At 38.7% G+C, this 26850-nt stretch overlaps 1 protein-coding gene across 6 annotated transcripts in view; it reads right to left on the bottom strand.

Annotated features, from left to right (window-relative positions):
• Positions 1 to 16035: 16035 nt before the first annotated feature.
• slain2 (SLAIN motif family, member 2) overlaps positions 16036 to 26850 on the bottom strand; it is a 101771-nt gene continuing 90956 nt past the window's right edge. For all 6 annotated transcript variants that reach the window (XM_039751174.1, XM_039751178.1, XM_039751179.1 and 3 more), the window contains 2 exons: positions 23823 to 24081; positions 16036 to 17319 (listed from right to left, as the gene is read on the bottom strand). In XM_039751174.1, the coding sequence (XP_039607108.1) occupies positions 17253 to 17319; positions 23823 to 24081 (326 nt within the window). In that variant the 3' untranslated portion in view covers positions 16036 to 17252. The remainder of the gene's footprint in view (positions 17320 to 23822; positions 24082 to 26850) is intronic.

Genomic DNA, 26850 nt, shown 5'->3' with positions numbered 1-26850 from the left:
CGATACGAGCTTCTTGGACCTGACAGCAGCGGAAAGAAGCAATAGATCACCACACACAGCAAATTAAATGTACGATATTCCAACTCTCTGCACATTTAGAATCTTTAGATTTGTACTTGATATCACTTTCACGATGAAATGCATTAAAGTGTGTATGTTACATTTTACATATAATTTCGTTTAAATAATGAATACTGTTAACTACACACATGGGGGTGCATGCATGCCATGGGGGTCACTGCATGCCATGCACCATGCCCATATAATGGAAATTAATGCTTCTGCAACAAAACATAAACTCTGTGAAATAATAATAATAACAATGAAAGATTTATTACTATTTACATGGCACTTCTATCCTCTTGATGGAAGAAAAAAGTACAAAGGGTCTGCACAGATACTATACAGCAGATGTAGCTGGCATGTCTTTTTGTAGTCCCAACACTTACTGGATTATCTTTTTCTGTGCCGATCCTTTATATTTTTTTCTCCATCAAAAAGATAGAAACACCCTGTAAATAGTAATAAATCTTTCATTATTGTTATTTTTATACCTTCAAGGCTTGGTTTGAGTAGGTGTTGCAACATGACTAAATCTGCATGCATTTGGCCTGCACCTCTTTCCTTTATATGGACCCGGTGCACAGTGAATTTCCGGCACTTCCCCGTTTTGGTCTTCAGAGTACCAGTAGATGATATACGGTATCGGTGTGTATCTTCACCCATCAGAGAGCCTGTGATGCGAGGAATCTGCATTACATACTTAGGGGGTGCTATGCCTGTCAGTACCTGATCTGTGATACACACCAAGGAGCATAACATGCTTAATCGAGCAGTGAGGACACAATGTACAATGAATGTATGCAAATTTTTATAATATTCTCATTGTGGTCAGCTAATGTACCCCTATAATTGTTTTGCTTGGCTTTTTTTAAAGACATGTGGAGTAAAAATCCAGCTGGAGCAGCTGCAGATGTGCAAAGCAAACTGTGCGGCAATATAAAATGTGAGGTGAAGTACGTTTACAGTACACACATGTGAGTATTGTGTGCATAGTTACTACAGCCCTGTGATGTCACACTGGCCTAGCAAAGCATCATGGGGTACTGGGAAAACAAAAATATTTACACTGACTGCTTGATGATTTTTCCAGGAAAATATCTGGCCAACAAGGTTGCTGTAAAAAACTCTTTTACAAATTTCAACAATCAACACTATTGAAAAGTCATATTTAAAGGCTAAGTCTAATTAATTCAAATGTCAGAAAGTCCTGATGCTTTAATTTTCCACATCTCTCCAGCCCTTTTTACAACTTTAAAACTTCCTTTGTGTAATCAAACGTGTCTCTGTCAAGTCTCCATCATTGCCTGTGTCAGCTCTGAAGTTTTTCAGTAGAGCAACACACTCAGCAGGTGGTGAGCATTACATACACACAAATAACACTCATTCTCTACAACTTAGTTACTTTGAAATGATATTCTCATTAATTAACATTTGGAAATGTTAATCGTATTCTAAGAAATCTGAAGCTGAACCATGAACTATGGACCCCTTCCATGGGGAGCACCAAAGCAGGACAGAGATCAGCACTCATCGCTAAGCCTGGTGCCTTTTGCCAACTGTGTGCATGAATGTGTGATAGATTACACCAACCCAGGACTTTTTACCTTCCCACATAACTCTGCTTGTTTCCCAAAAGCTACCTTGTATTCTAGGCAGTTTCCATTGCTCAGGCGTTGTCTATCTGCACCCTTCCTGAACATGCTTATCTCTGGAGTAGAACTGTACCCTCTGTTTTACCTATGAAGATCACACGTAACTCAGTCATGCAGCTGCAGGTAGTGTGGTGTAGTGGTTAAGGCTTTGGCCTTCAAACCCTGAGGTTGTGGGTTCAGATCCTGCTACTGACATTGTGTGACCCTAAGCAAGTCACCTGACCTGCCTGTTGTTCAACTGGAAAACCAAAAGAAATGTAATTAATTGTATCATAAATGTTGTAAGTTGCCCTTATAAAAGCATCAGCTAAATAAGTAAATGTAAAAAACTTTTTGGGTTGTAAGCCAGCCAGACCAGGCTGTTTGGGTCATCCAATCACCAAGTGCTTGACAAAAATAAACTTGCCTATCTTCAAAGGGGGGTCCTGGTAGCCATACTATATATGTGAATCTCTTATTTGTTGGTTAAACGGTCACAGAAGGAGGTTTCTGATCTCTGTTTTGGTAGCCTGTGTTTTAGACAGATCTGATGAGGGAACCCCATCAAAAGGGCAAAAGTCTCCTTGATGCTCCTTAACTTATCTTAAGGGGCAACACTGCCACTCTAGGGTCATGATTCCATGCAGGAACGTGCCTTCAGTAAACTGGGAAGGGTCTGTGCTTGTTTACAAAAGAGGACATTTTGTTCCCAGATATTTTTATTTTCCTTGTGTGTGCTTGCTTTGTGCTTAGTAAATAGTCAAGAGATGGTGAACTGAGGAAGGTGCTGAATCAGTATCAGTATACTGCTGCTGGATTATGTGAATTTCCCCTTGGGATTAATAAAGTATCTATCTATCTATCTATCTATCTGAATAAAGTAGACTAAACTGATCATTTGTGGACTTGTCTGCTGTTCTCTTCTAGGTGTAGCCCCTGGGGCACAAGCTCTTAACGCTGCTCAGCAGCTCATCAAGTGTGCCGTGTCCAAAGGGCTGCTGAAGTCCAGCTATATTTTGAAAGGTCACCGGCAGCTGGGATCCACCGACTGTCCAGGAACCACCCTGTATAACATCATTAAGAAATGGCCCCATTGGCAATGAAGCAAGCAGGGCCTTGGGGGCGACATACAGCTCTTGCGCAAATGCATCTTGTGTGAAGATTTGCAGAAATTGCATAGCTTGTGAAACTAGTTGTTTAAGCATTGGGTGATCTACACTGTCTAGCAGATCTAAAACCCCTGTCTGTAACAAATTTGCTTTAGGTGCATGTTTTGTGGTTTCTAATTGTAACTGCAGTAGACAATTTAGCGTTGCAGGAAGAATAAAAATGCTTTATGGCAGAAGACTCTTAGGTTTATGAGTAACAATTTGTTGAAGAGAGCCAGCTACAGATGTCCATCCCTACGCCTACTCCACCAACTGCAAAACTTGCAAGTCTACAATGTTTTGTCTATTGCTGTACTCGTAAGTAGAATTTATCTATAGCCCATCATCTGTGAGGCACACAGATCCAGTGTTCTTGGCTTCAATCCTATGCCTGGACTTCCATGTGGATTTTGACATCGCTGGTTTTCCTCCCATCTCTCCACTAACATCTTGCACATGTGTCCACTGCTGGCATATCTGTAAATGGATGCACAATGGATTGGTGGCAGCCTGTGTAGAGCTGCTTCTACCTCGTGTCCATTTACTGAGCCAGAAGAGAAAGAGATTAAGTAGGTCTGAGGATGTTATGCTTGAATTATCCTCACCTGGCTGTTAACACAAACCTTTGGTCACTATTAGTGCCAACCCTCACATCATTTGTGTGTTGTGTCTTAATGTTATGACTGTTCACAAGAGTAAGGGTTCTTCAGATATGAAGTTGGTTCTTTGGGCTTTGGAATAAGGTTCCTATAATAAGTGGACAAAACAGACATGTTTAATGTATTGTAGGCTACCTGGCAGGACACAACAGAGCACATAAAAACCTTAGCTTAGCCTTTGCTGGGGCCCCAAGACGACTGGTTAAGAATAAAATGCAGCGACAAACTGTGTGAGCCCCATTGATAGTGAATGCAGTAAAGTGCAATGACACTGTTATCGGGATCCCCCTCAAGGGGGCCCCCCTCGCTGACAGCAGCCAGCCAACCACGCGATCTCTGCTGCCGGCAAAATACAAAAACTTCCTCGGCAGTCATGAAGTGGAATTATGCTTCAGGAAGCCAAAAAAGAAAGAAGAGAAAGGAAGTGGAGGATAAGAAAAAACAAGACAGTGGTAAGTGATAAATTACACACATAAAATAGCTCTACTTGTCTTGTACAAATGGTGCAATTTTGCAGCAGGTAGGCTAGCAGAAATATGTTTATGTATCATACATAAATGACATGACATTGCTATAGCTTTGTAATAGGTTTTGGTGAAAGTGGCATAGCATGCTATACTAACTATTCCACTGTGATAATCTATTTAGGAAAACCACACAATAAATTCTGTGCATCAAACATTAGCTTGGGATGTTTTTAAGCATTGGTAGTCGACTCACAGCACTACTAATAATTAGTAAACATTTAATTATAATTTCATTGTTTGTTAACAGTAAAAAGTTTATTTATATGCACTTTTTTAATGTATATTTGATTTTATGGTACAGTGGTGTTTTTTGCAAATGTTTAATTGTTGAAAATGTTCAAATTTTATGCACTTTATATGCAACAGCAGTATTTGCACTCTAAACATTTTTTTATTTATGCACAGTATATGCAACAGCAGTATTTGCACTGTAAACCTTTTTTATTTATATAAAGTGTGAGTGAATTTAAACTGTATGGCTATGCTGTGGTTCCTTTGCGTGCGTGCGTGTGCGGGGGGCCTCCATGTCCATTTTGCTTGGGGCCCCCAAATTCCTTCAAACGGCCCTGCGTGCATGGCTGCCAGTGGCACTGGGACACTAGTGTTTATTGATGATGTGACACAGGACAGAAGCAGCCGAATGAATTCTGAGTTGTTCAGAGACATACTGTCTGCTCAAATCCAGCTAAATGCAGTCAAATTGATTGAGCGGTGTTTCATGATACAGATGGACAATGACCCAAAAGATACAGCCAAAGAAACCCAGGAGTTTATTAAAGCAAAGAAGTGGAAAATTCTTGAATGGCCAAGTCAGTCACCAGGGGCCTCATGTATAAACGGTGCGTACGCACAGAAATGTTGCTTAAGAACTTTTCCACGTTCAAATCGCGATGTATAAAACCTACGCTTGGCGTAAAGCTAAGCACTTTTCCACGGTACCTCATACCTTGTCGTATGCAAGTTCTCCGCTCGGTTTTGCAGACTGGCGGCACCCAGCGTCAAAGCAGTGCTACTGTTCCTGTGTGGTTACACCTTATTTTCCTGACGCGGCTTTATAAATACACCGAAACTAACCGCATATTGTTTATTAGTGTAACGCATCTGATTGTAATTAACTTGTAACAATATAATGGTCCAGGGAATAGCCATAGTATTCCAAATACCATAACTGCTTTAGCGTTGTTACTCTCACTGCACCTTCTTCTTTCAGCTCCTCCCGTTAGGAGTTGCCACAGCGGATCATCTTTTTCCATATTACTCTCACTGCACCACTCGGAGTATTTATATCACTGTATCTGAGTGTGAATCACAGCAGCTGATCGGAAAGAGAACTATCGGTATACAGTTCAAGCACACGCTACCTCAGCCACGGCAAAACGTTTCAAAGCCTTTCTTGTACGGACCTCGCGGTTCAGAAACAGTTTCATCCCAAGAACTATAAACGCACTCAATCAATTGCTCCTTGTAGAACTGTTAGTACTTATAAGTACAATCACCTCACTGTAAACTTGCACTATAGTTATGTAGCCCTAGGCTCATATAATATAATATAATATTCCCCTTAATAATGTTTACTGGTTGTTTCACTTGTTTAAAAAAAAAAAAAGTTTTATGTGGTTGCGGAGGCTTTAGAGCTCCAGGCGGTGTTCACGCGAGATTCGGTTGGACGGGGTGAGAGGAAGAAGCGGGAAATTGAAAAAGAAAAAAAAAATAGAGGAGGTGGTTATTGGAGTTGAGCGGGAGAGGCGATCGAGGGGTCAAGGTTGCGAAGAGGCACGGGAGACTTGGAGATAGCACTCCAGGTGACCAAAAAAAAAAGCCTGGCAGCTCCTCAGGCACGGAGGAAAAACAACAAGTTTCACCCCTTTTGGACGGACTAGCTTCGTTTCGTTTGCAGCGTTTTGCCGTGAGCCTGCTTGCAGGGCAACTCCATCATTTTCCCACAGCGTGGAAGTGCTGTGTTTGGACAATGGACACTGGTTTTCATTTCACTTATTTGTGAGTACTGTGACCTTTCATGTTGGCTCGTTAGAGTGAACGAGCAACGTTTTGTTTTTTTTGGCCACCACGTTCCCGAGCGTCGACCAGGCCTGTTAATTATATGATTATATATTTGCGATGTGAATCATTCAGAGGGGACTTTTTGAACTGCAGCTCTTATTAAAGGAAATCAAACGAATCGCTCCACTTACGCGGAGAGCTCCAAAGAATCACATCAGTAAAGTGATTAGAAACGTCCACTGTATTATACACTTCACTATATTATAAAGCACAAAGACGTGCTATTTATGAAATGTTAACTCCATCTAGCGGCAGGAGCCAGGAATGGAACCGTGAAGAATGCTGCGCAATCAATGAAAGGGGGAATAAGGCGGTCAGACTGCGGCTGGAACCTCACGGCTTTCTATTTCTGGAGTTTTCTTTATACTCCTTATCTTGTTCTAACGAGATCTCAGTGACTTCCTTGACTACGAAGACTCTCCAAGCATCTCACTAGAAAAGTGACACCAATGTCTTGCAGATTCCTGGAGGAACGTATTTTACACCTTATTTCTTTTTGAACTTTAAGCAGCTCCATCCACAATATCGTCTTTAGGAAAGAAGTTGCACTTGTTAAAAATCGCTTATTTTTTCGCAATAGGGATCACCGTCTTACCACAGGCAGCTTTTTTTGTCCAGGAGCCTCTGAATGGGGTGTGGTGTGGATTTTTCTCATCTTTGTTGCCCCTCTTTGTTTTTACTGAGAGAAAAAAACATTGAAGGGGTTTCTTTCTGTCCAATCGTTCAGTGTTGCAGGGCAGCCTCATTCTCGAAGCATATATCTCTGCAGCTGAAAGTCAAGGAGTGGGCGGGGATATATGACCATCATATACCCAATTACACTTGTGAGAGGGTCAGCGCCCATAAACCCCGCCTACACGACACTAGTCCTTCATACTCCGCACTCCCTGGCTGCAGTGACACTCTTCTACACATACTGTTATGGGTGCCAATTAAAACTTAGTCATAATTATGTTGAAATGAGTCAAATTATATGTTTGATATAATCCAACAAATTGGGCCAGAGTAGGTTGGTGTTTGTGAGTGGGCTTTGAGATGGGCCTGTGGCAGACACCCACACTCAAGCTGGAGCCAATTTGGAATTCCAAGTTGGTATAAAACATATGGAGATATGGGTGAAAAACCTAAGCAGCACATGTTAAATGTCAATGTCAGAAGGCAGCTGTGGGCCAGGCCAGCGGTACTCTATGCCAGCATCCACATTGCTTGCCCATCCTAAACCAAAAATGTGCTGTACCAGGATGTTAGCAGCTAATCAAGGTGGATGTCACTGTACATCTCTCCAAGTTCGTGAGCACAGATGGAGAAATTTAGGCTTTTTTCAGACACCCAAAGAAGGTGATGATTAGCCATCTTTACTGTAGCTAACACATGTTGTGCCCACTTCAGGTCACTGGTGACAGTAACTACAAGTAATCTAAAGCTGCTAACTCCCTCTATGGCACCTGTCTGATCCAGATGGAAGTGTAGTGTGCTTTTTAAAGTCTGTCACCACCTCCTTGGTATTACCAGCATTAATAGAGTGATTATTGTTATGGTACAGATGAACCTCTTCTGTGTAAGATGTGTCTTTATGGTTGGTGAGCAGGTCTGCTTTGCTGATACGCGGGAGATTAAATAATGGTCAGAGCTGCTTTCCACAAAGTCAGTGCTGGACACAGAGGACAGAAGTGGGCTCAGCACACTACCCTGTGAGAGATATGTGTTGAGGGTCAGTGTGGAGGATGTAAATCTGCCAGTCTGCACATTAGGGTATGCAAATTAAAATCCAGTTTCAGAGGGGGTCACCGCATCTTAAATTAGAGGGATCTGCTCTGATGGTAGAATAGTGTGAAAGGCTGAGCTGCAGTCTGTAAAGAGGACTATAGTATAGTGGGAACAAAGTGCAGGTAATATACGGAGTATCCTCAGAGGCCAGCTTGTGATGATATGCAGGCTGGAAGCTACCCAATCTATATGGCATATTGTCCCTCATGTTTCCCAGCACGACTCTGACTTAACATTCCTTCACAGTGGGGGTGATGGCTGTGCATTCAGACAGACAGACCACTTCTGATTTATTTAAGCACCGGGCCATTTGTGGTCTTTCTGAAGCAGGTGTGGATTGCATCTCTTTCAGTGATACCTTTAAAGTGTCAATGAAGATGCCAGGTAAGGGCCAGTTTATACTTCACGCTCAGAACGCGTACACGCCTGCATCATGGCTGTCACGCATTCCCAGCGTTCATTTCACGCGTCCTCTGAGCAGGTCCTTAGAAATTAAGGCCGGAGTTAATTCACGTGACGCGATGCATGCTGCAGAGGACACTCCTGCTATGCAAGCATTGTAGTGTTTATACTTGCATGCGTACTTTACATAAATCTGAAGGAATCCACTAGGTGGCAGTGCGAGATATTATCACGGTGAGAACATGTTTGGCTTCTCTGTGTTGTGAATTGCCTAGAACACCTATTAAATTCCGATGACACCTTACTGTGATATCTCTGTAAAGGATGTTTATTGATTAAATCCATCAATCCAGGGATGTGTCCATTCCAGCAAGCATTGGGCACGAGTGAGAAACAATCCCTGGACGAGGTCTCAGCTCATCGCAAGGTGAATACAAGCACACACATACACTAGCGTCATTTTAGCGGCACCAAATCCCCAAATCTGCATATCTTTGGAAGGAAATTGGAGCACAGTGTGGAATACAAGGAGGAAATACCAGCAACATAACTCTCTACGAGACAGCAGTGCTATCGCTCCGCCACCGTGACACCCCCATGTGTGTAATTAACAGTATTTACTTCTCTGTAAAAAAGGATTTAGTGTCAGTGCTGTGGTTGTTGTGTGTCAAAATGGTTTATATCATCGGAAAGACGAGACTCTGAATTTTCATTTGATGTGTAGTATGTCGAGGTGCATGATAGAGGGGCATGCACACATGGCTGTGACATGATTGTGACGTCGTCCAATCGTCGTTATGTACCGGGACCGGTACGTGTGCATGTCATCATAAAAGTGATATCAAGTATAAATCTAAAGATTCTAAATGTGCAGAGAAGTGGAATATCATACATTTAATTTGTTCTGTGTGGTGATTTATTGCTGCTTTCAGCTGCTGTCAGGTCCAAGAAGCTCCTAGTGATTAAAAACTGGGATGACGTTTACGATGGTTTGCTTTAATGATAAACTACGAAGTTAAAGTAGACATTTCGAGATTAAAGCCGAAATTTCCACTTTAATCACAAAATACACATTTTCACTGTGTCCTTTATTTTTTTCTCTGTGGCTCAAATACAGCACTATACATTATGTTACTGTTGTGAAGTTGCAAAAATAAAAATAAAAAAAGACGGCACAAAAGATGGTATGTGAGACTTTTACAATATATCGTGTCATTACGATTGGGAATATGCGACGCTTGAATATAAAAGCACCACGAATGCATCTGTATGTCGGCATTTTGCTTCACCACATCGAACCATTCATCAAACAGCGAAGCACGCACATCGATCCCCGTAGGATCTGCATAGAGGCATTCCGTCACATGTAGATAGTAAACCGAGACTCTGACGTCACATTCTGATTTTTAGCACACTGCGCCCCACGACTTTTTGCTGGTACTGCAACTCGCGCACACGTCGCGTTAATTTCTGAGGACCTGCTCAGAGGACGCGTGAAATGAACGCTGGGAACGCGTGGCGGCCATGATGCGGGCATGTACGCGTTCTGAGCGTGAAGTATAAACCGGCCCTAGCACGACGCGTGCGCGAGTTGCAGTACCAGCAAAAAGTCGGGGGCGCAGTGTGCTAAAAGTCGGAATGTGATGTCAGTGTCTCTGTTTACTATCTACATGTGACAGAAAGCCTCTATGCTGATCCTACGGGATGAATGCTTCGATGTGGTGAAGCAAAATGCCAACATACAGATGCATTCGTGGTGCTTTTATATTCAAGCGTCGCATATTCCCAATCGTAATGACACGATATATTGTAAAAGTCTCACATACCATCTTTTGTGCCGTCTTTTTTGCAACTTAACAACAGCAACATAATGTATAGCACTGTATTTGAGCCACTGAGAAAAAAATAAAGGACACGGTGAAAACGTGTATTTTGTGATTAAAGTGGAGATTTCGTCTTTAATCTCTAAATGTCCACTTTAACCTCGTAGTTTACTTTATCATTAAAGCAGACCGTCGTAAACGTCATCCCAGTTTTTAATCGATACGAGCTTCTTGGACCTGACAGCAGCGGAAAGAAGCAATAGATCACCACACACAGCAAATTAAATGTACGATATTCCAACTCTCTGCACATTTAGAATCTTTAGATTTGTACTTGATATCACTTTCACGATGAAATGCATTAAAGTGTGTATGTTACATTTTACATATAATTTCGTTTAAATAATGAATACTGTTAACTACACACATGGGGGTGTCACGGTGGTGGAGCGATAGCACTGCTGTCTCGTAGGGAGTTATGTTGCTGGTATTTCCTGCTTGTATTCCACACTGTGCTCCGGTTTCCTTCCAAAGATATGCAGATTTGGGGATTTGGTGCCGCTAAAATGACGTTAGTGTATGTGTGTGCTTGTATTCACCTTACGATGAGCTGAGGCCTCATCAAGGGACTGTTTCTAACTCGTGCCCAATGCTTGCTGGAATGGACACATCCCTGGATTGATGGATTTAATCAATAAACATAATTTTCAGAGATATTGCGGTAAGGTGTCATCAGAATTTAATGTGTTCTAGGCAATTCACAACACAGAGAAGCCGAACATGTTCTCACCGTGATAATATCTCGCACTGCCACCTGGTGGATTCCTCCAGATTTACGTAAAGTACGTGCGCAAGTATAAACACTACAACGCTTGCGTAGCAGGAGTGTCCGCTGCAGCATGCGTCGCATCACGTGAAGTATAACTCCGGCCCAAGAGGTTACTGCAGGCATTTAAAATAGACCTTAGACTCATTTCAAAACTGTCCTTTGTATTATTCACATAAGTAAGAAAGGGGAAATCCTGTGGTGCTGCAAGCCCTCACCTGAGAGACAAACTGTTGTCATAATTAAAGCAGGCAAAGAAGAGTTTGTATGCTCGTCACGATTTACATGCACCATGAATGCTGCTACATTCCATCTTAGCTAATAGTGACAACTTTAAATTGCTTTCCAGAGTTATATGTTTGTCTCGTCTGTCTGGAGTCCTGTCTTATATGTCGATATATATGCAGACATCATAGTTCTATACTCGTGTTTATCAACAAATAGTATTTGTATGTTTCTTATGGGTGTTCTTTTGATCCCTTGGTATAAGAGTAATAGCCAGAGACAGAGACAGACTCTTACAGAGAAAGGTAAAGAAAACAAAGTAAGAACCATATTATTCAATTAATAACTGGCATTGAAAAAAAGAAAACTGGTAATTAACAAACACCAATCAATCAAATCTCTTTCTCACAACCATACACCATTTCCTACATTTATTTGGTGTCCCTGCATGGGCATGAAACAGAAACCCTTCACATTCTCTGTAAAAGTCTTCGGTAAATTATGAAGGTCACTGGTAAACCGGTTTCTTAATAGAACATAAACAGCCTATTTTTGTAAGCCCACACTCATCAATGAGTGAATGCTGAAGGGTCAATTCCTTTTCTACTGTCCAATAATGAGGCTATAGAACAGCTTATATTGTGCCATATGCTATGATTGATAAACGGTAAATTGCTTAGTGAGGTTTTATAAATCTGATTTTTTTTGTGTATGCATTTTCTTGTTTTGGCATTAACATATTTTCATGCAAAGTTTTATAAATGGTCAACGATTTACATCAATTCACATGGAGCATGACTGAAATCGTACAGTTCACACACAGCTTTATAAACTGATCAGCTGCAACACTTAAAGCACCGATATGTGAAGTGAATAACATTGACTATCTCGCTTTGATGACACCAGTCGAGGAGCGGGATATATGAAGCAGCAAGTGAACAGCTTATTTTTGAAGGTGATGCGTTGGAAGCAGTTAAAATAGACATGCGTAAGAATCTGAGAGACTTTGATAGGGCCAAATTACGACGGCTAGACGATCGGGTCTTGTGGGGTGTTCTCAGTATGCGGTGGTTTGTACAGTACCTAATAATAGTGGCCCAAATAAGGACAACCAGTGCACCGGTGACAGGGTCATGGGTAACAAAGGCTCATTGATGTATGTGGAGTGAAGGCTAACCCGTCTGGTCCGATCCCACAAAAAAGCTATTGTGGCACAAATTGTTGAAAAATGTAATACTTGCCATGAGAGCAAGGCATCAGAATACACAGTGCACCACGGCTTGCTACATGGCTGCAGATCAATGTCCATGTTGACCCCTGTCCACCGCTGAAAGCACCTACAATTCCCACTGAGCAATGGAAGAAGATGGCCAGAGTCTGATGCATCAATTATTTTTTTTAGATCATGTGGATGGCTGGGTGTGTGTCCATTATTTGTCTGGGGAAGAGATGGTGATGCGCTATGGGAAGAAGGCAGCTTGATGCTCTTGTCGGTGTTCTGCTGGGAAACCTTGGGTCCTGGAATTTATAAGGATGTTACTTTGACACATAAAACCTACCCTAAGATTGTGGCAGACCATGTATATCCCTTTTTTGGCAACAGTATTTCCTCAAAGAAGTGGCCTATTTCAGCAGGATAATTTACTCTGCCACACTACACAACCTGTTCAGGAATGGTTTGAGGAACATGACAAAGAGTTCAAGGTTTTGACTTGGCTTCCTAATTCCCAGATCTCAATCCAATCAAGGATCTGTGGAATGTGCAAAAAATAAAAAAACAAGTCTGGAGGTCCCACCTTGCAACTTGCAGGACCTGAAGGATTTGCTGCAAAACTCTTGGTGTCAGATACCACAGGACACCTTCAGAGGTCTTGTAGAGTTCATCCATTGACTTGTTAGAGCTATTTTGGTGGCATGTAGAAGACCTACACAATATTAGGTAGATGGTTTTAATGTTGGCGGCTGACTGGTGTACATGAAAGTAGCAATAACCTGTACTCTAAGGTGTCTGAGTTTTAGGATACGAGAACAATAAATGGGAGAACCTGGCTGGATACTCCACACTCTGCCATTTGTGAGCCTATTCCATATCAACAGGGTGGTCCTATCTTTAAATCTAAGGCTAAATACAGGTTCCAAGAGATATGATGATGCATACGGTGCCAACACAAGTTAGGTCATTTCTACTGGTTAGTATGAACTAAATTACAAGTACAAAATACACTGATTCTTCAATATTCTTTATCAATTCCCACTCAATAGAAAGGGTGCAATATTAATAAAAAATACAACTTTCTAATTGTATCAGGAAGGCAAAATAAATATACTTAAAGACTTGAACCTGAATCATCCAGTTAATAAAAGTAGTCATAAATAAAAATACCAAGTCAAAAATACTTTTACCTTTTATTACTTGAAATGTGGCTGTACATGAGACAATGATAAATATGGATGAATGCTTACAAAATCGTGTAAACAAAATAATGAATACATGGTCTGATCTTTTAATTGCATTTAACAAACTGGTGGCCACATCCCCATATTGAAAAAACAAACTTACAATTCATGTGCTTGTGCATATAAATAAAATGACTTTGCTTAGATACATTTTGGGAGTTTTAGTTAAATCTAGCATTAAAGTTTATTTTGTTACAAGTGAAAAAACTTTTATACTGTATATTTTCAAAGCAAATTAAATATCTCATAAAAGAAAATATCTTTAGCGCTTAAATAACAATGGCACTTACAAAGAGTTGGCACAAAAAATAAAATAACAAAAAAGGCTTGGTTAAATCACAGGCACCAGGATGATTCTCCTTACATTTTATTCATAAACCTTCTCATGCTTCCTAAAGTGTGAGCAATAAAAACAGCAGAAATGTTAACAACAGGAAATTGTGATTTGAATGTTGTACAGTATTTATTTCATTAGTTACACCATGCAGCTCACGTTTTCTTACACACACAACACACCCTTCAAAAATTTGCAAAACACTGGATTTAGGAGAACTATGTCCAAATTACTTACAGCTCCTAAAGGGAAATGTCTGGCACCATCAGTGTCTTAGGTGGCAGGACTTGGAGCTGCTAAGAAAAGCACTGCTGATTACAACACAATTTTCCACACCTGCTAATGTAATAAAATGAAAAATGACACAAGCTGCTTGTAACATAATTCTGGATATACAAAGCTTGCAGCTAAAACGTGGTTTGCTTAAGCATTATCCTCTTTCTATTCTTATCATCTGGGCATCTCAACAATACTTCATACAGTAAATGCTAGCATAAAACGTTGAAAATACAGTTATATTAGTAAGATTATGAAGAAGGTGCTTCAGGTTAAGGTAACCAGACAAATGTTAAAGGTATACAAATTAATAAACCTATAGAAATACAACAAAATAAATAAAAGAGTAACAAATGTCATGTCAAGGACACAGACACAGCAAGTAGTCCTGCAGTATTCTATTAGTTAGCTATAGATTTCTTAGCAGCATGCCGTATTAGGCTAATGAGTGCACAGACTGAACACTAATTACCTAGTTAAGGGACTGGCAATCTATTTTCTTTCACCAGCTATTAAAATATGGCTTGACAATTACATATTTTACTGTAATGCTTGTTCTTTTTTATAAGAATCAAAATTTAAAAAAAAATCAAATACACTAATTTTTTGAACACCACAAAATTCATTTTTTTCTACCAAGTGTACACTTCAGCTTTACCAATCAGTACACAGCATTGACTGTGCAAGGCGACCAAAGAAAAAAAAAAAAGTTCTCACCTAAAAATAGTTTAAATATTTTATTTGGTGATGTGTGTTTATTTCACATCTTATCAGGCTCTCTGAAATGCCAGAATAGACATAATTCTAAAAGAAATATAGAGGCTTTCTAAACAGAGAGCCTGTTTGATCAAAATGAGTACCTCTCTTACTGTATATTATTAAAACAATTAAACTGCATGTCTACTACTGTTATTCAGATTGGGAGAAAATAATGTTTCTAAAAAGCTAAGAAATGTTACCATTTGAAAATATAATGTTAGTAGGTTAGTCACCCTGATCTCAAATTCAATAAATAAAACTAAAAGTATTGGCATAGTAAGTCTGGTACCAGAGGGGAGATGGAGGGAAAAAAAAAAAAAAGACTTCTGGAAGAAAGAAAAAAGAGTTGAAACACACATAGTAATCAATAATGGGGTGAATTTACATTCTTCCAGAGATACGTACCCGCTATGTATTCATAACATTATCGTATGTCTCAGCACGACACACCACACTACTTACACAGTTCCACTTCTTCACCTCATGTAATGACTTCCTTTCACGTTCACACGCACACACACATACCTCTATATATAAAATATTCAGAAATTGTCAATACTTTTAAAACCATTTGGCTGGATTCTATATGGTAAATATTTTATTGTATTAGGGGTCAGTGATGAAGGCATGAAAGTTTAGTAATTAATACAGAATGGCCTCAATCAGTTTTGGGTGCTTATTGACTTTTCTGATTTTTTCCCCCCCAAAAAAATGTCAAATGACTAAAAATAAATTATTCACCGTAACATTTATGTATCAACAATTTTATTAATTAATAATTACAACAATGTTCTTAATTGAAATTTAAAGTGCTAATGCACTACAAATTAGATAAGCTTGAAAAACTGTCTGCAGCAATTTAGTTTAACTAGCTGTCATTTTCGATCATAGTGGAAATTTTTTAAAAATCACGATTTGTTTGTAGTGGTAACGGGTTGTAATTCATCTTCCCTTTGTGTTGTATAATGTTTATGTAAACCACTATCTATATACAATAAACATTTTCTTAACCAGGAGATGATTGACACCATATAGTTTTTGATCAAGAACATTTTTCAAAAACAAAAAGATGGGGGTGACTGCTTTATTAAAATAATAATAATAATAATAATAATCACACCAACACTGACCACCACCATTACCAAATTCAACATGTTTGGTTGATTCAATCAATCCAGGCACTTAATAAATAAGAAATGGAGTACTTTACAATTAGGCTTTCACTTGATTTGCAACTAATTATCAAGTGGTAACCCAAGGCAACTATTCCTCAATGAAAAGATGTAAATAACCATAAAGTACTTATGACTGATGATGATATATTCAGAAAACATCCTCAAAACTGAGATGCTGTGATAAGTAATTTGTATGAAACAAGTGCATAGCTTGAACAGAACTTCAAAATGTAGTTCCAGGGTGCAAAAAAATTCAAGGAGCGTTCAACTTGGATGAGGAATAGCTATTTGGGGCACGTCTTATTAACCACAAAAATAGTATCCATTAAAAACGGTACAGACAAAACCACCTACACTAAAACCACCCCCCTCGTAGCCCATTTGTCAAAATCTGTCAAAGTTAAGTGTTTCTCCAGATCTTGTTCCTGAGCTGAAACATACAGTGCAGATTTCATTTGGATGCACCTTGAATGCTCAACAAATGGCCCATAGTAATTTCAAGTGTTATTTTATAAATAAAACTTGAAGCATATATTAAAACAAATTAGGCAATTGCAATCTTGTTTGGTTTTTGGGCCAATTTTTCTTTTGAAATTCTCCAGACCAAAAAAATGTTCCCAAAATTCTTACTTGGCTTTGCATAAAGCCAATACACCTTAATTGCATGCAATGGAGAAACAGACCGTTATCATCATTCTAATTCAGTCAACACAATCTCATTTCAAACTTAGCATTTAGTTTTTGATTAAGATTTAAGGTATAAAGCAGGACGAAAAAACAGTTTCAGGCCAAATTTTATTTACTAGTACTAAAGAACAGCATTTTTCTTTGGCATTCATGAAAGTCTGCGCCCAAAGCTCGGCCAGGGTTGTCAAGAATTTCACAGGAGTGCAATGAAGAGATCTCTATGGAAAATGATTGTATACATACAAAAAAGTAAAAATGTTGGTAAAGTGCTGCTAAATAATCTCTGGCAATTTGTGCTGATAAAGCTTCAGAGATTAAGGATTCATTTCACCAGGTGATCAGTCAATCCTAAGATCCTCTGAATCCTGCAAGTCAAAACTGATAATTCTGCTACAAAGTCCAGTCTGTGCGGGTATCTTATGAACATTCTGTTTAGTAGCAACCCTCCTTCCAGCTATCATCTTTCATCCCACCATAAGTCCTGGGAACTGGCAAAGACCTTGAGAAAAAATAAAGAAAAAAAGTAAATAATGATGTTTAATGTTTTGAAAATATAAAAAGTAAACATAAAAGTCATAAAAACATCAAATAATGCAGAAGAATGTCATGAAAAAATATTCCTACGGTTCCTAAAACTCATCTTTGACCGTGTGATTTTCATATTTTATGCACTTATAAAACAGACTTTGACTTTACTTGGTCTGCAAGCATGTCCTTCACACTTAACCCTAACCCTCCACAGACACCATGATGTTAATTAACTATTTTGCATATTCCAACCCCTGCCTTTTTTTTTTTTTTTCTTTTAATTTTTTTCCTTTACACAAACCTCGCTTGATGGATTTACAGTTCATGTACAGTCCTCCAGTAGTTTGGCTAAATCTGGATATTGCATAACACAGCAAAAAGTGCTAAGCTCAATAGTTCTCTATAATGGACCACTCATCACTAGAATAAACCAATTTAACATATTGCAGTTTCTTCATTTGTGAATTTTTTTTTTCTTTTTTGTGAGCACATTTTTATTAAAGAGAAAAAATGAAATACAGAAAAAACAAAATATATGAAATTATATAACAATAAAATAAAACATCCACCAAAACCTGTGATCAACAATAATAAATATGTATGGTGGGAGTAACTAAAATTGACCATGTGTGACTAATCACAAAGACCAGTAGTGTACACTCAGACTGAAAAAAAAGAAAGGCAGCGTGGTATGATGGACAGCACACATGAGCAGGAGGGTATTCCAGTTAGGATGGATCATGGTTCCTTAGTTAGAATGCAGACTAGCCTGAGAATACCATCAGAAACAGGACAAAGATCATCCTGTTTCACCCAGAAGATGCCAATGTGACAATGGGTATAATGGCATCCGGCCGGGTTAGCACCAGAAACAATACCCATCTGAGACAGTGGGAAAACAACCTGGCAGGACCACAGGTTCCCATGGCACAAAAGGAGGCAGCCTCCCTGGGCGGTTGTACCTGCACAGATCCCTGCAACGCACACTGGATGTTGTAGCCCTCAAGAACAGCCTTGTCAAGTTCATTGAGGGCCACCGGGGGTGCTATAGGGATTCCTCATCCCTGCTTTATGGGATTTCCATTTGACCCAGAAGTGCTTCCAATTGGCTATGCCCTGGCACCAGAAGTACCCCTGGGTCTGGGATAAAAGAAGCCACCCAACCTCATCCAGGACAGTCTGGTTGGGTGGAAGTGGATAAAAAAAAGAGAATATGAAACAGCAAGCAAATCCGTAGTGACAGTGTAGAAGATCAATAATATGTGGAGAAAGGTTCTGGGAACATTTAAGACACAGAAGTGACAAAGAGCATCACCAGAAAAACCTAGAGCAAAATAATATATAAGCAATGGAGAAAAAGAAGGTGAATATGCTTATGATTGGGGTTCCTGGAGGACAAAGTGATATTCTTAAAGATGGTATTACATGACAATGCAATGAAGGATGGGAGATCATGTTGCTACAAAGAATATAATGGTAAGGGTCTGCAGGAGGCTTTGCAAGTGCAGAAAATAGGATGACAAACTGTTTTTTTTGTGTGATGAGAAAGCATGAGCAAAGACAAAATGTGGATAATAAAGAAGAGTGGAGGAAACCAACATACGACATGTCTAAAGAATTGACCTTGGATAAAGATAAAAGAAAAAAAAGAGGAGGAGGGGATGGAGAAGAACCTTGACCTTAATGCCAGGAATGTCTGGCGTGCCAAGTCATCAAAGATATCCCTAGACTGATAATACCGAAAAGAGACCAATGTAGGGGCTTGTCCATCAATATTAAATTAGATTAGTCCTATGAGGAAATTCAGTTGTATACAGTGGCAGAAACATAAATAACAAAATATACAGACTCACATGACAGATAATACAGGAATACAATAACATGTAAAGCTTTATTATGAAATATGGGGTCATCTTTGTGCCAAATGGGAATGCAACTTAGAAAGTTTTCTTCTTGGTGCCAAGGTTTTAAAGCATAATAGATAAAAGGGCCAAATTTAGGCAGATAGGATTTTCGCTTTAAAGAGGTAAAAGGGAGAGTATGTTGGGGATGAGGGAAAGTAATCCTTTGTTCACTGAAAAGATGGGAGGATTGGCAATAACATCATGCCAGTTCTAGATAGACATAAGGGTATAAGACCAATGATAAATAGGAAGATAAACTACCATGCCAGACGTGTCTTGTATTTGGTAAGAATGCTTAATTTAAGGTCTCTTTCAATTCCAAAGAACTTTGAAGAGAAGGGCTCTGATTTCAGACTAATAACTGAAAGGAGGGGAGAAAGGGAACATTGAGCTAACAGAATTTATACAATGAAACCTATTCATTTTATTAATGGACAAACATGAGTGAAAAGATAGATATGTATCCAGATAAAAAGGGAGTCTTTAATGTATTTGGTGATGTGATGGTAATTGAAGATGACTAAGTGATGCTTCAAATTAGATTTGTCAATGCCCAGACATGTAAAGGAATTAGTCACGGAAAAAAGAAGAGGAGAGTGTTGACAAAGATGGTTTAAACAGAGGAGGACAGATTTGGACCTGTTAGTTCTATACTCTAAAATGGCTTCATAAGAACTGAAGAAATAGAGTACCTATGGGTATGTCTGTGGGATCATCACATCATCAGAGGACTATGTGGCCTGGAATCCCTGCAGATTTTATTTATTTATTTTTTTTTCTCCAGCCGTCTGGAGTTTTTTTTTCTGTTTTTTCTGTCCACCCTGGCCATCAGACCTTACTTCTTTTCTATGTTAACTAATGTTGTCTTATTTTAATTTCTTATTTTGTCTTTTATTTTTCTTTTCTTCATTATGTAAAGCACTTTGAGCTACTTTTTGTATGAAAATGTGCTATATAAATAAATGTTTTTGTTGGTCTGGGAAAGGGATAAGGCGCCAGCGTCTGAGTGGGTAGCCATGCTCACCTGGCAAATGTAATAACCATTCATTACATCTGCCAAACATTCGCCAGCAGAATAAAATTAATCATGGTTTAACCCAGGCCACAGAGACACGACTTTTGCCACTCACATCATGGCATCACAGATGACTTGTGCATTAAAAGAATGTAACTACTTAAAATTACCAAAAGTAGGTTTATCCTGGCTAGATGCCTTTATTGTAATACAAGTACATTAGTTTGCTCTGATTACATTAAGAGAGCCAGACATTGCTGCAAATTGCCTTTTTATGTTGGCAAAAACAGGTTATGGTTTATATATGTGTGCCTGCACCATACAATAACTGGATGCAGTGCATCACTGATTGGTTAATGGCTTCCAGGACAGCATGCATGATGGAGTGAAGCTTGGCTGAGATATTCCTGACCTGCCAGCCAGACCTGTTCCCTGAGAAGTGACAACAGCAGGCCAATATAAACTAATGAAAAACCAGTTTGTCAGTGCAATTACATAACTTTGGCCCTCTTAAAAAGGAACTAAATTGTGTTCATCATTTTTGAGGTACAATAGGTTTGTCATATCAATGCATATTCTAATAACATTTTGGTGATATTAATTATTATACACGTGAGTCGTCATTTAGCTGGTTTGGATGCATTGCTCTGCTTGATTAGGAGTATCATCATTTCCCCGTTTTCTCTAAAAGGCTGCATATGCATGGGTCAGAGTTGCTGTAAGTATACGCCTCTTATCCCGTCAAGTTTTCTTTAATAAATTCCGATATTTGGGTGGGAAGTTGCATATGCACATTTCGAGCATCTTTCTGTCTGTGTACAAGCTTTATACTGTAAAATAAAGCCCCTTGATTATCATCTTACAGATTATTTCTTGGTGGCCTGGATATTTTATATCTCTTAGTTTTGACCCGTTGCTTTCCCTGACCAAGCCTTCATTTAGTGATTCATCTCCACATCTTTCAACACTTCCAATACTCCTAACAGACATAGTGTGTCACAAACAAAGGAAGTTCAGAACCGAATGGCTGTACTACATAAAAATGGAAGATGTTATTGGTTCGAAAACTGTTTCATGTATCCACAAAGCAGTAAAATTAAAGTAAAGGATAAGTATGATATTTTCCAAGACAAAATAATTTTTTTTCCCCCAAGACAAAATAATTTTTTCACAATCATGGTGTACATTAATTTGCAACGAGAAATTGTAATCTAAAGTGAAGTGTTTTCATAATTTAAAAAAAATGCAGATCCTATTTTTGCAGTTTAAAATGGGCTTCAAAGACATGAATCCAAACATAAAACAAAGCTGTCAAGCACAATCTACATGTCCATTTGTAAATCCCAAATTGACTTAATCTGGATCAGGGATGTTCATTTTATCTGAAATCCCAGATATTAGAAGCCTGCTGCATGGTGGATTTCATTTGTTCATGATTTCTAAGTTAATGTAACAATGTAAATAAATAGGCAGAACTTTTGTAGTAAAAGTGCTCAGTATTTTTTAGTCAATATTCCTTTGAGTTTACAAGCTATGGTATAACTGGCAAGTGAGAAAGGTATACAGGTGTCAGTCATAAAATTAGAATATCATGACAAAGTTGATTTATTTCAGTAATTCCATTCAAAAAGTGAAACTTGTATATTAGATTCATTCATTACACACAGACTGATGTATTTCAAATGTTTATTTCTTTTAATTTTGATGATTATAACTAACAACTAATGAAAGTCCCAAATTCAGTATCTCGGAAAATTAGAATATCAATTAAGACCAATGCAAAAAAAAGAATTTTTTAGAAATGTTGGCCAACTGAAAGGTATGAACATGAAAAGTATGAGCATGTACAGCACTCAATATTTAGTTGGGGTTCCTTTGGCCTGAATTACTGCAGCAATGCGGCGTGGCATGGAGTCGATCAGTCTGTGGCACTGCTCAGGTGTTATGAGAGCCCATGTTGCTCTGATAGTGGCCTTCAGCTCTTCTGAATTGTTGGGTCTGCCGTATTGCATCTTCCTCTTCACAATACCCCATAGATTTTCTATGGGGTTAAGGTCAGGCGAGTTTGCTGGCCAATCAAGAACAGGGATACCATGGTCCATAAACAAGGTACTGGTAACTTTGGCACTGTGTGCAGGTGCCAGGTCCTGTTGGAAAATGAAATCTGCATCTCCATAAAGTTTGTCAGCAGCAGGAAGCATGAAGTGCTCCAAAACTTCCTGGTAGACGGCTGCGTTGACCTTGGCCCTCAGAAAACACAATGGACCAACACCAGCAGATGACATGGCACCTTCCTCCAGACTCTGGGACCTTGATTTCCAAAGGAAATGCAAAATTTACTTTCATCAGAGAACATAACTTTGGACCACTCAACAGCAGTCCAGTCCTTTTTGTCTTTAGCCCAGGCGAGACGCTTCTGACGCTGTCTCTTGTTCAAGAGTGGCTTGACACAAGGAATGCGACAGCTGAAACCCATGTCTTGCATACGTCTGGGCGTGGTGGTTCTTGAAGCACTGACTCCAGCTGCAGTCCACTCTTTGTGAATCTCCCCCACAGTTTTGAATGGGTTTTGTTTCACAATCCTCTCCAGGGTGCGGTTATCCCTATTGCTTGTACACTTTTTTCTACCACATCTTGTCCTTCCCTTCGCCTTTCTATTAATGTGCTTGGACACAGAGCTCTGTGAACAGCCAGCCTCTTTAGCAATGACCTTTTGTGTCTTGCCATCCTTGTGTAAGGTGTCAGTGGTCGTGTTTTGGACAACTGTCAAGTCAGCAGTCTTCCCCATGATTGTGTAGCCTACAGAACTAGACTGAGAGACCATTTAAAGGCTTTTGCAGGAGTTTGGAGTTAATAAGCTGATTAGAGTGTGGCACCCGGTGTCTTCAATATTGAACCTTTTCACAATATTCTAATTTTCCGAGATACTGAATTTGGGACTTTCATTAGTTGTTAGTTATAATCATCAAAATTGAAAGAAATAAACATTTGAAATACATCAGTCTGTGTGTAATGAATGAATCTAATATACAAGTTTCACTTTTTGAATGGAATTACTGAAATAAATCAACTTTGTCATGATATTCTAACTTTATGACCGGCAGCTGTACAGTAGCTTCAGGGATATAACAACTGGAATTTCATCATGAGGCATTCCATAATATAAACATGTTATGCCTGCAGCAAGCATTACAGAGCAAAATAATTTCTTTCAACAATATGTAACATTCGTGGCATTACATTATTGACAAATTTAAAATGCCTAACTTCTAGTCTTAAAATTAAAGTCTTAATTTAAATGTAAAACAGAGAAAAAAGCAAAACCAATAAAACAATGAAACTATTTGTACTTTAAGTGCTTGCCCCTGCATCAAAATATGGCACATCATGACAAATTTGAAAGAAAAAAAAACATAACTGATCAAGGATAATAGACAGTCTTAGAAGAGAACATAAAAATAAGTTAAAACATGCTTACTCATTGCTCTGCAGTGGTAGAAAATCTGCTTTAAAAAAAGTAAGCTGAATGAATGACAACTTCTGAGTTAAACATACCTACGGACAGACTGTGCAAGTTTACTGCGAGGCACTGGTATTCCTCCTCCACCAGGCGTGGTGCTGGGCCTTGGAAGTCCACTCCGAACACCAACAGATCTAACTGGAGTTGTATTTCCTCCTGCTGGTACTGGAGGGCTTGTCTGCTGTACATTTACACCAGCTGAGGTATTCCCAGGATTTAACAATGCCTTGATAGGCTGCTTAAGTGCCAAGGGAGATGGTGCTGCTGGCGGTCTCAGTTTGCTAGGAGAAGGTACTAGAATAAAAAAAATAATTTTGGGAAAAAAAAATTACAAGCAGACATAGACATTGCCTGACAATGAGTATTCAGATCTCTTGGGGTTTTTGCACACATAACAGACAATACAGCAAAATGTAATTAAGTTATAAAAACTATATAAATTCCATTTTAATACTAGCAAACATCAACATAATATATGAAAGAGAAATAAAATGTGCCATCATTGCTCAAAGGATAACTTTGGTATTTGTGGAATTAAGATTATTTAGCAACAAAGGGATGTTGTCATTTATCCAATACTTAGTGTTTTCCCATGCCGATTATAATTGTGGATGGTGGTACATATGTACATTATGAACTAGCAAAGAAATCCAAGTCCACAAAATATAGTTTCTGCATTTAATATATAACATTTAAAGCAACAAACTGAAGTTGTATGTAATTTTGTTGTTGACTTGCTGTGTTCCCTGGTTTTGGCGGGAACTTTTCCAGAACGATGGGTCTTAGTTAAGTGCTGCGGGTTAGTCAGATGTGTTTTTTTTTTTTTGTTTCCCCTACCTTGGGCTAATATCATTTCACTAAAGTGCCTTACTCTTGTGAATACCATATTATTTTCTAAGCCTCCTTAATTCTGAGCAGGCTCGCTGGAGCCTAACCCAGCAAGCGAATGGCATAAAGCAACAATCATCCCTGGACAGGGTGCCAGTCCATCACAGGGTGAACGCACACAAACCACTTCAAATTCAGTGTTGCCAATCCACCTAACTCGTGTCTTTGGACTATGGGAGGAAACTAGAGTGCCCAGAGGAAACCTATGCAGACATGGGAAGAATATGCAAACCCCAAGCAGGGAGGATCTCGGACAAGAATCCTGATCTCCTTACTGTGAGGCAGCATTGCTATCACTGAGCCACCATGCCGTCCACTCTGGAAAATGCTAAATATAATTGCACGCGAGTAAAACATTCTTGCCATAGTTCAATTTTTGTTTTTCCTAGTGACTTAATTTTTGTTGATGGTCATTGCAAAACAAGTTTTTAGAGTAAACTGTATTCTTTGAAATTCAAACAGGTAATTAGTAGGTATAATTGGAATTTTGGGTATAAGTATAATTTCACCCTGGAGCAGATACAGTAAAAGTGTTAGCTTCAGTCAGATTTGAATGTAATGCTTTGATTTGTAATCTTTTACTGTTACAAAGTTTTGAAGGGTTCAGAACAAAAGAAATACACACTGAATCATGGTTCCATTTAACTTATTACAAGCAGCAGTGACATTTACAGGCTGCACATTTACTTGTCCAATGGGAAAAATGCAACATTTTACACACGTAACAGATAAGAATAGGTGAAAAGAAATATCGTAAAGTACGTACATACAATGTTTCAACCACATTCGTCAAAGCACTTCTGAGATTATGGAGTATTTAGTTTTTCTATTCTAGTGGCGTTTATACCTTTAAATTCTGATATATTGAAAAAACTTTTTTTTTTAAATGTGGATACCTACCGACTTAGATGTACCACCCTGAATATTTTCACTTTCTAAAACTAAACTGGAAATAGTGTTTTTTGTTGATGAGTGAATGAGTTAATCAACAGAGTCAGTCAACTTTGCATTATACAGTATATATTTATTACAGGCACAACGGAGTCAGTCAACTTTGCATTATATGTATTTATTACAGGCACTATTTTATTCTGGGGGGAAGTCAATCATTATACTGGGTACAACTACCAGGATGGACAATGTTCCTGTGTAAACAACAGTACCCCTGGAGTCACAACTGAACCAATGGAAGAATTTTGCAGTAGGAAATCGTGAATAATCAAACTATGTATAAAACGTGTTTGTATGTACTTAGTGTAAACCAGTAATTTACATAAAATGGTGCATAAATGTGCAAATTTAGGATGTGAAAAGATGTTTTTTTAAAAAACTACTTACTTAAATTTCCTATTCATTCCTTCACTAATCCTTTTACTTTGACAATATGGCTTGCAAAACTTAGATTAGATGAAAATACTACAACAAACTGGTTATGTATGTCATGGAGTGAGGAATCCAATTACTTCATTATTTTTCTTTGAAAGTTTTTCCTTCACAAAGTGTACCTTTTGGCATTACATGTAGAATTTCCTAGATTTTGGTTTAAGCTGTATTGTATTTAAGCAACAGGAGTTTCTATAAAATCCTTGACACATTTTTTGCAAATCACCATGCACTGGAAAAATTCCTAAAGACTGAAAACTAGCAAATATTAAGTTATATAAAGTGGAAGATTAGGTGGACTAATTAACTATAGACAGGTAAACGCATCATGTAAAATGAGTAATTTAATGCATTTTTTAAGGGAAATAGGTAGAACAGGTTTATCAGTGAACAATCAACACATATTTAGACTGCAAACGTTATGTTTACTAATATTCTGGAAATCTATGAAGAAGCAACAAAAGGATATGACCATAGTGGGGCACATGATATTATTTATCCTAATTTTCAGAAAGGTTTTTGATCAGGTGCCACATGAATGACTAGTCCTCAAATTAAAGTGGGAAGTCAGAGCCTAATGTGTAAGTGCATTCAAAATTGGCTCAAACACAAAAAGCAAAAAGATATGGTGCAAAGAACCTTATTCGGATTAGGTGATGTTAAAAATGGCATTCCGCCTTGCCCCCACATTGGTTTAAAGTGGCAGAAAGCATAACTATTCATGATATTTTTTGTGGCATGGTGTTATTTCAACCACTAGATGGCAGCAAAATACTGTCCCAAGAAGCTTTG

Source organism: Polypterus senegalus, chromosome 4 (assembly GCF_016835505.1).
Source record: "Polypterus senegalus isolate Bchr_013 chromosome 4, ASM1683550v1, whole genome shotgun sequence".
Taxonomy (NCBI): domain Eukaryota; kingdom Metazoa; phylum Chordata; class Cladistia; order Polypteriformes; family Polypteridae; genus Polypterus; species Polypterus senegalus.
The sequence above is the reverse complement of the archived record's forward strand: the minus strand, read 5'-3'. Positions and strand labels throughout refer to the sequence as shown.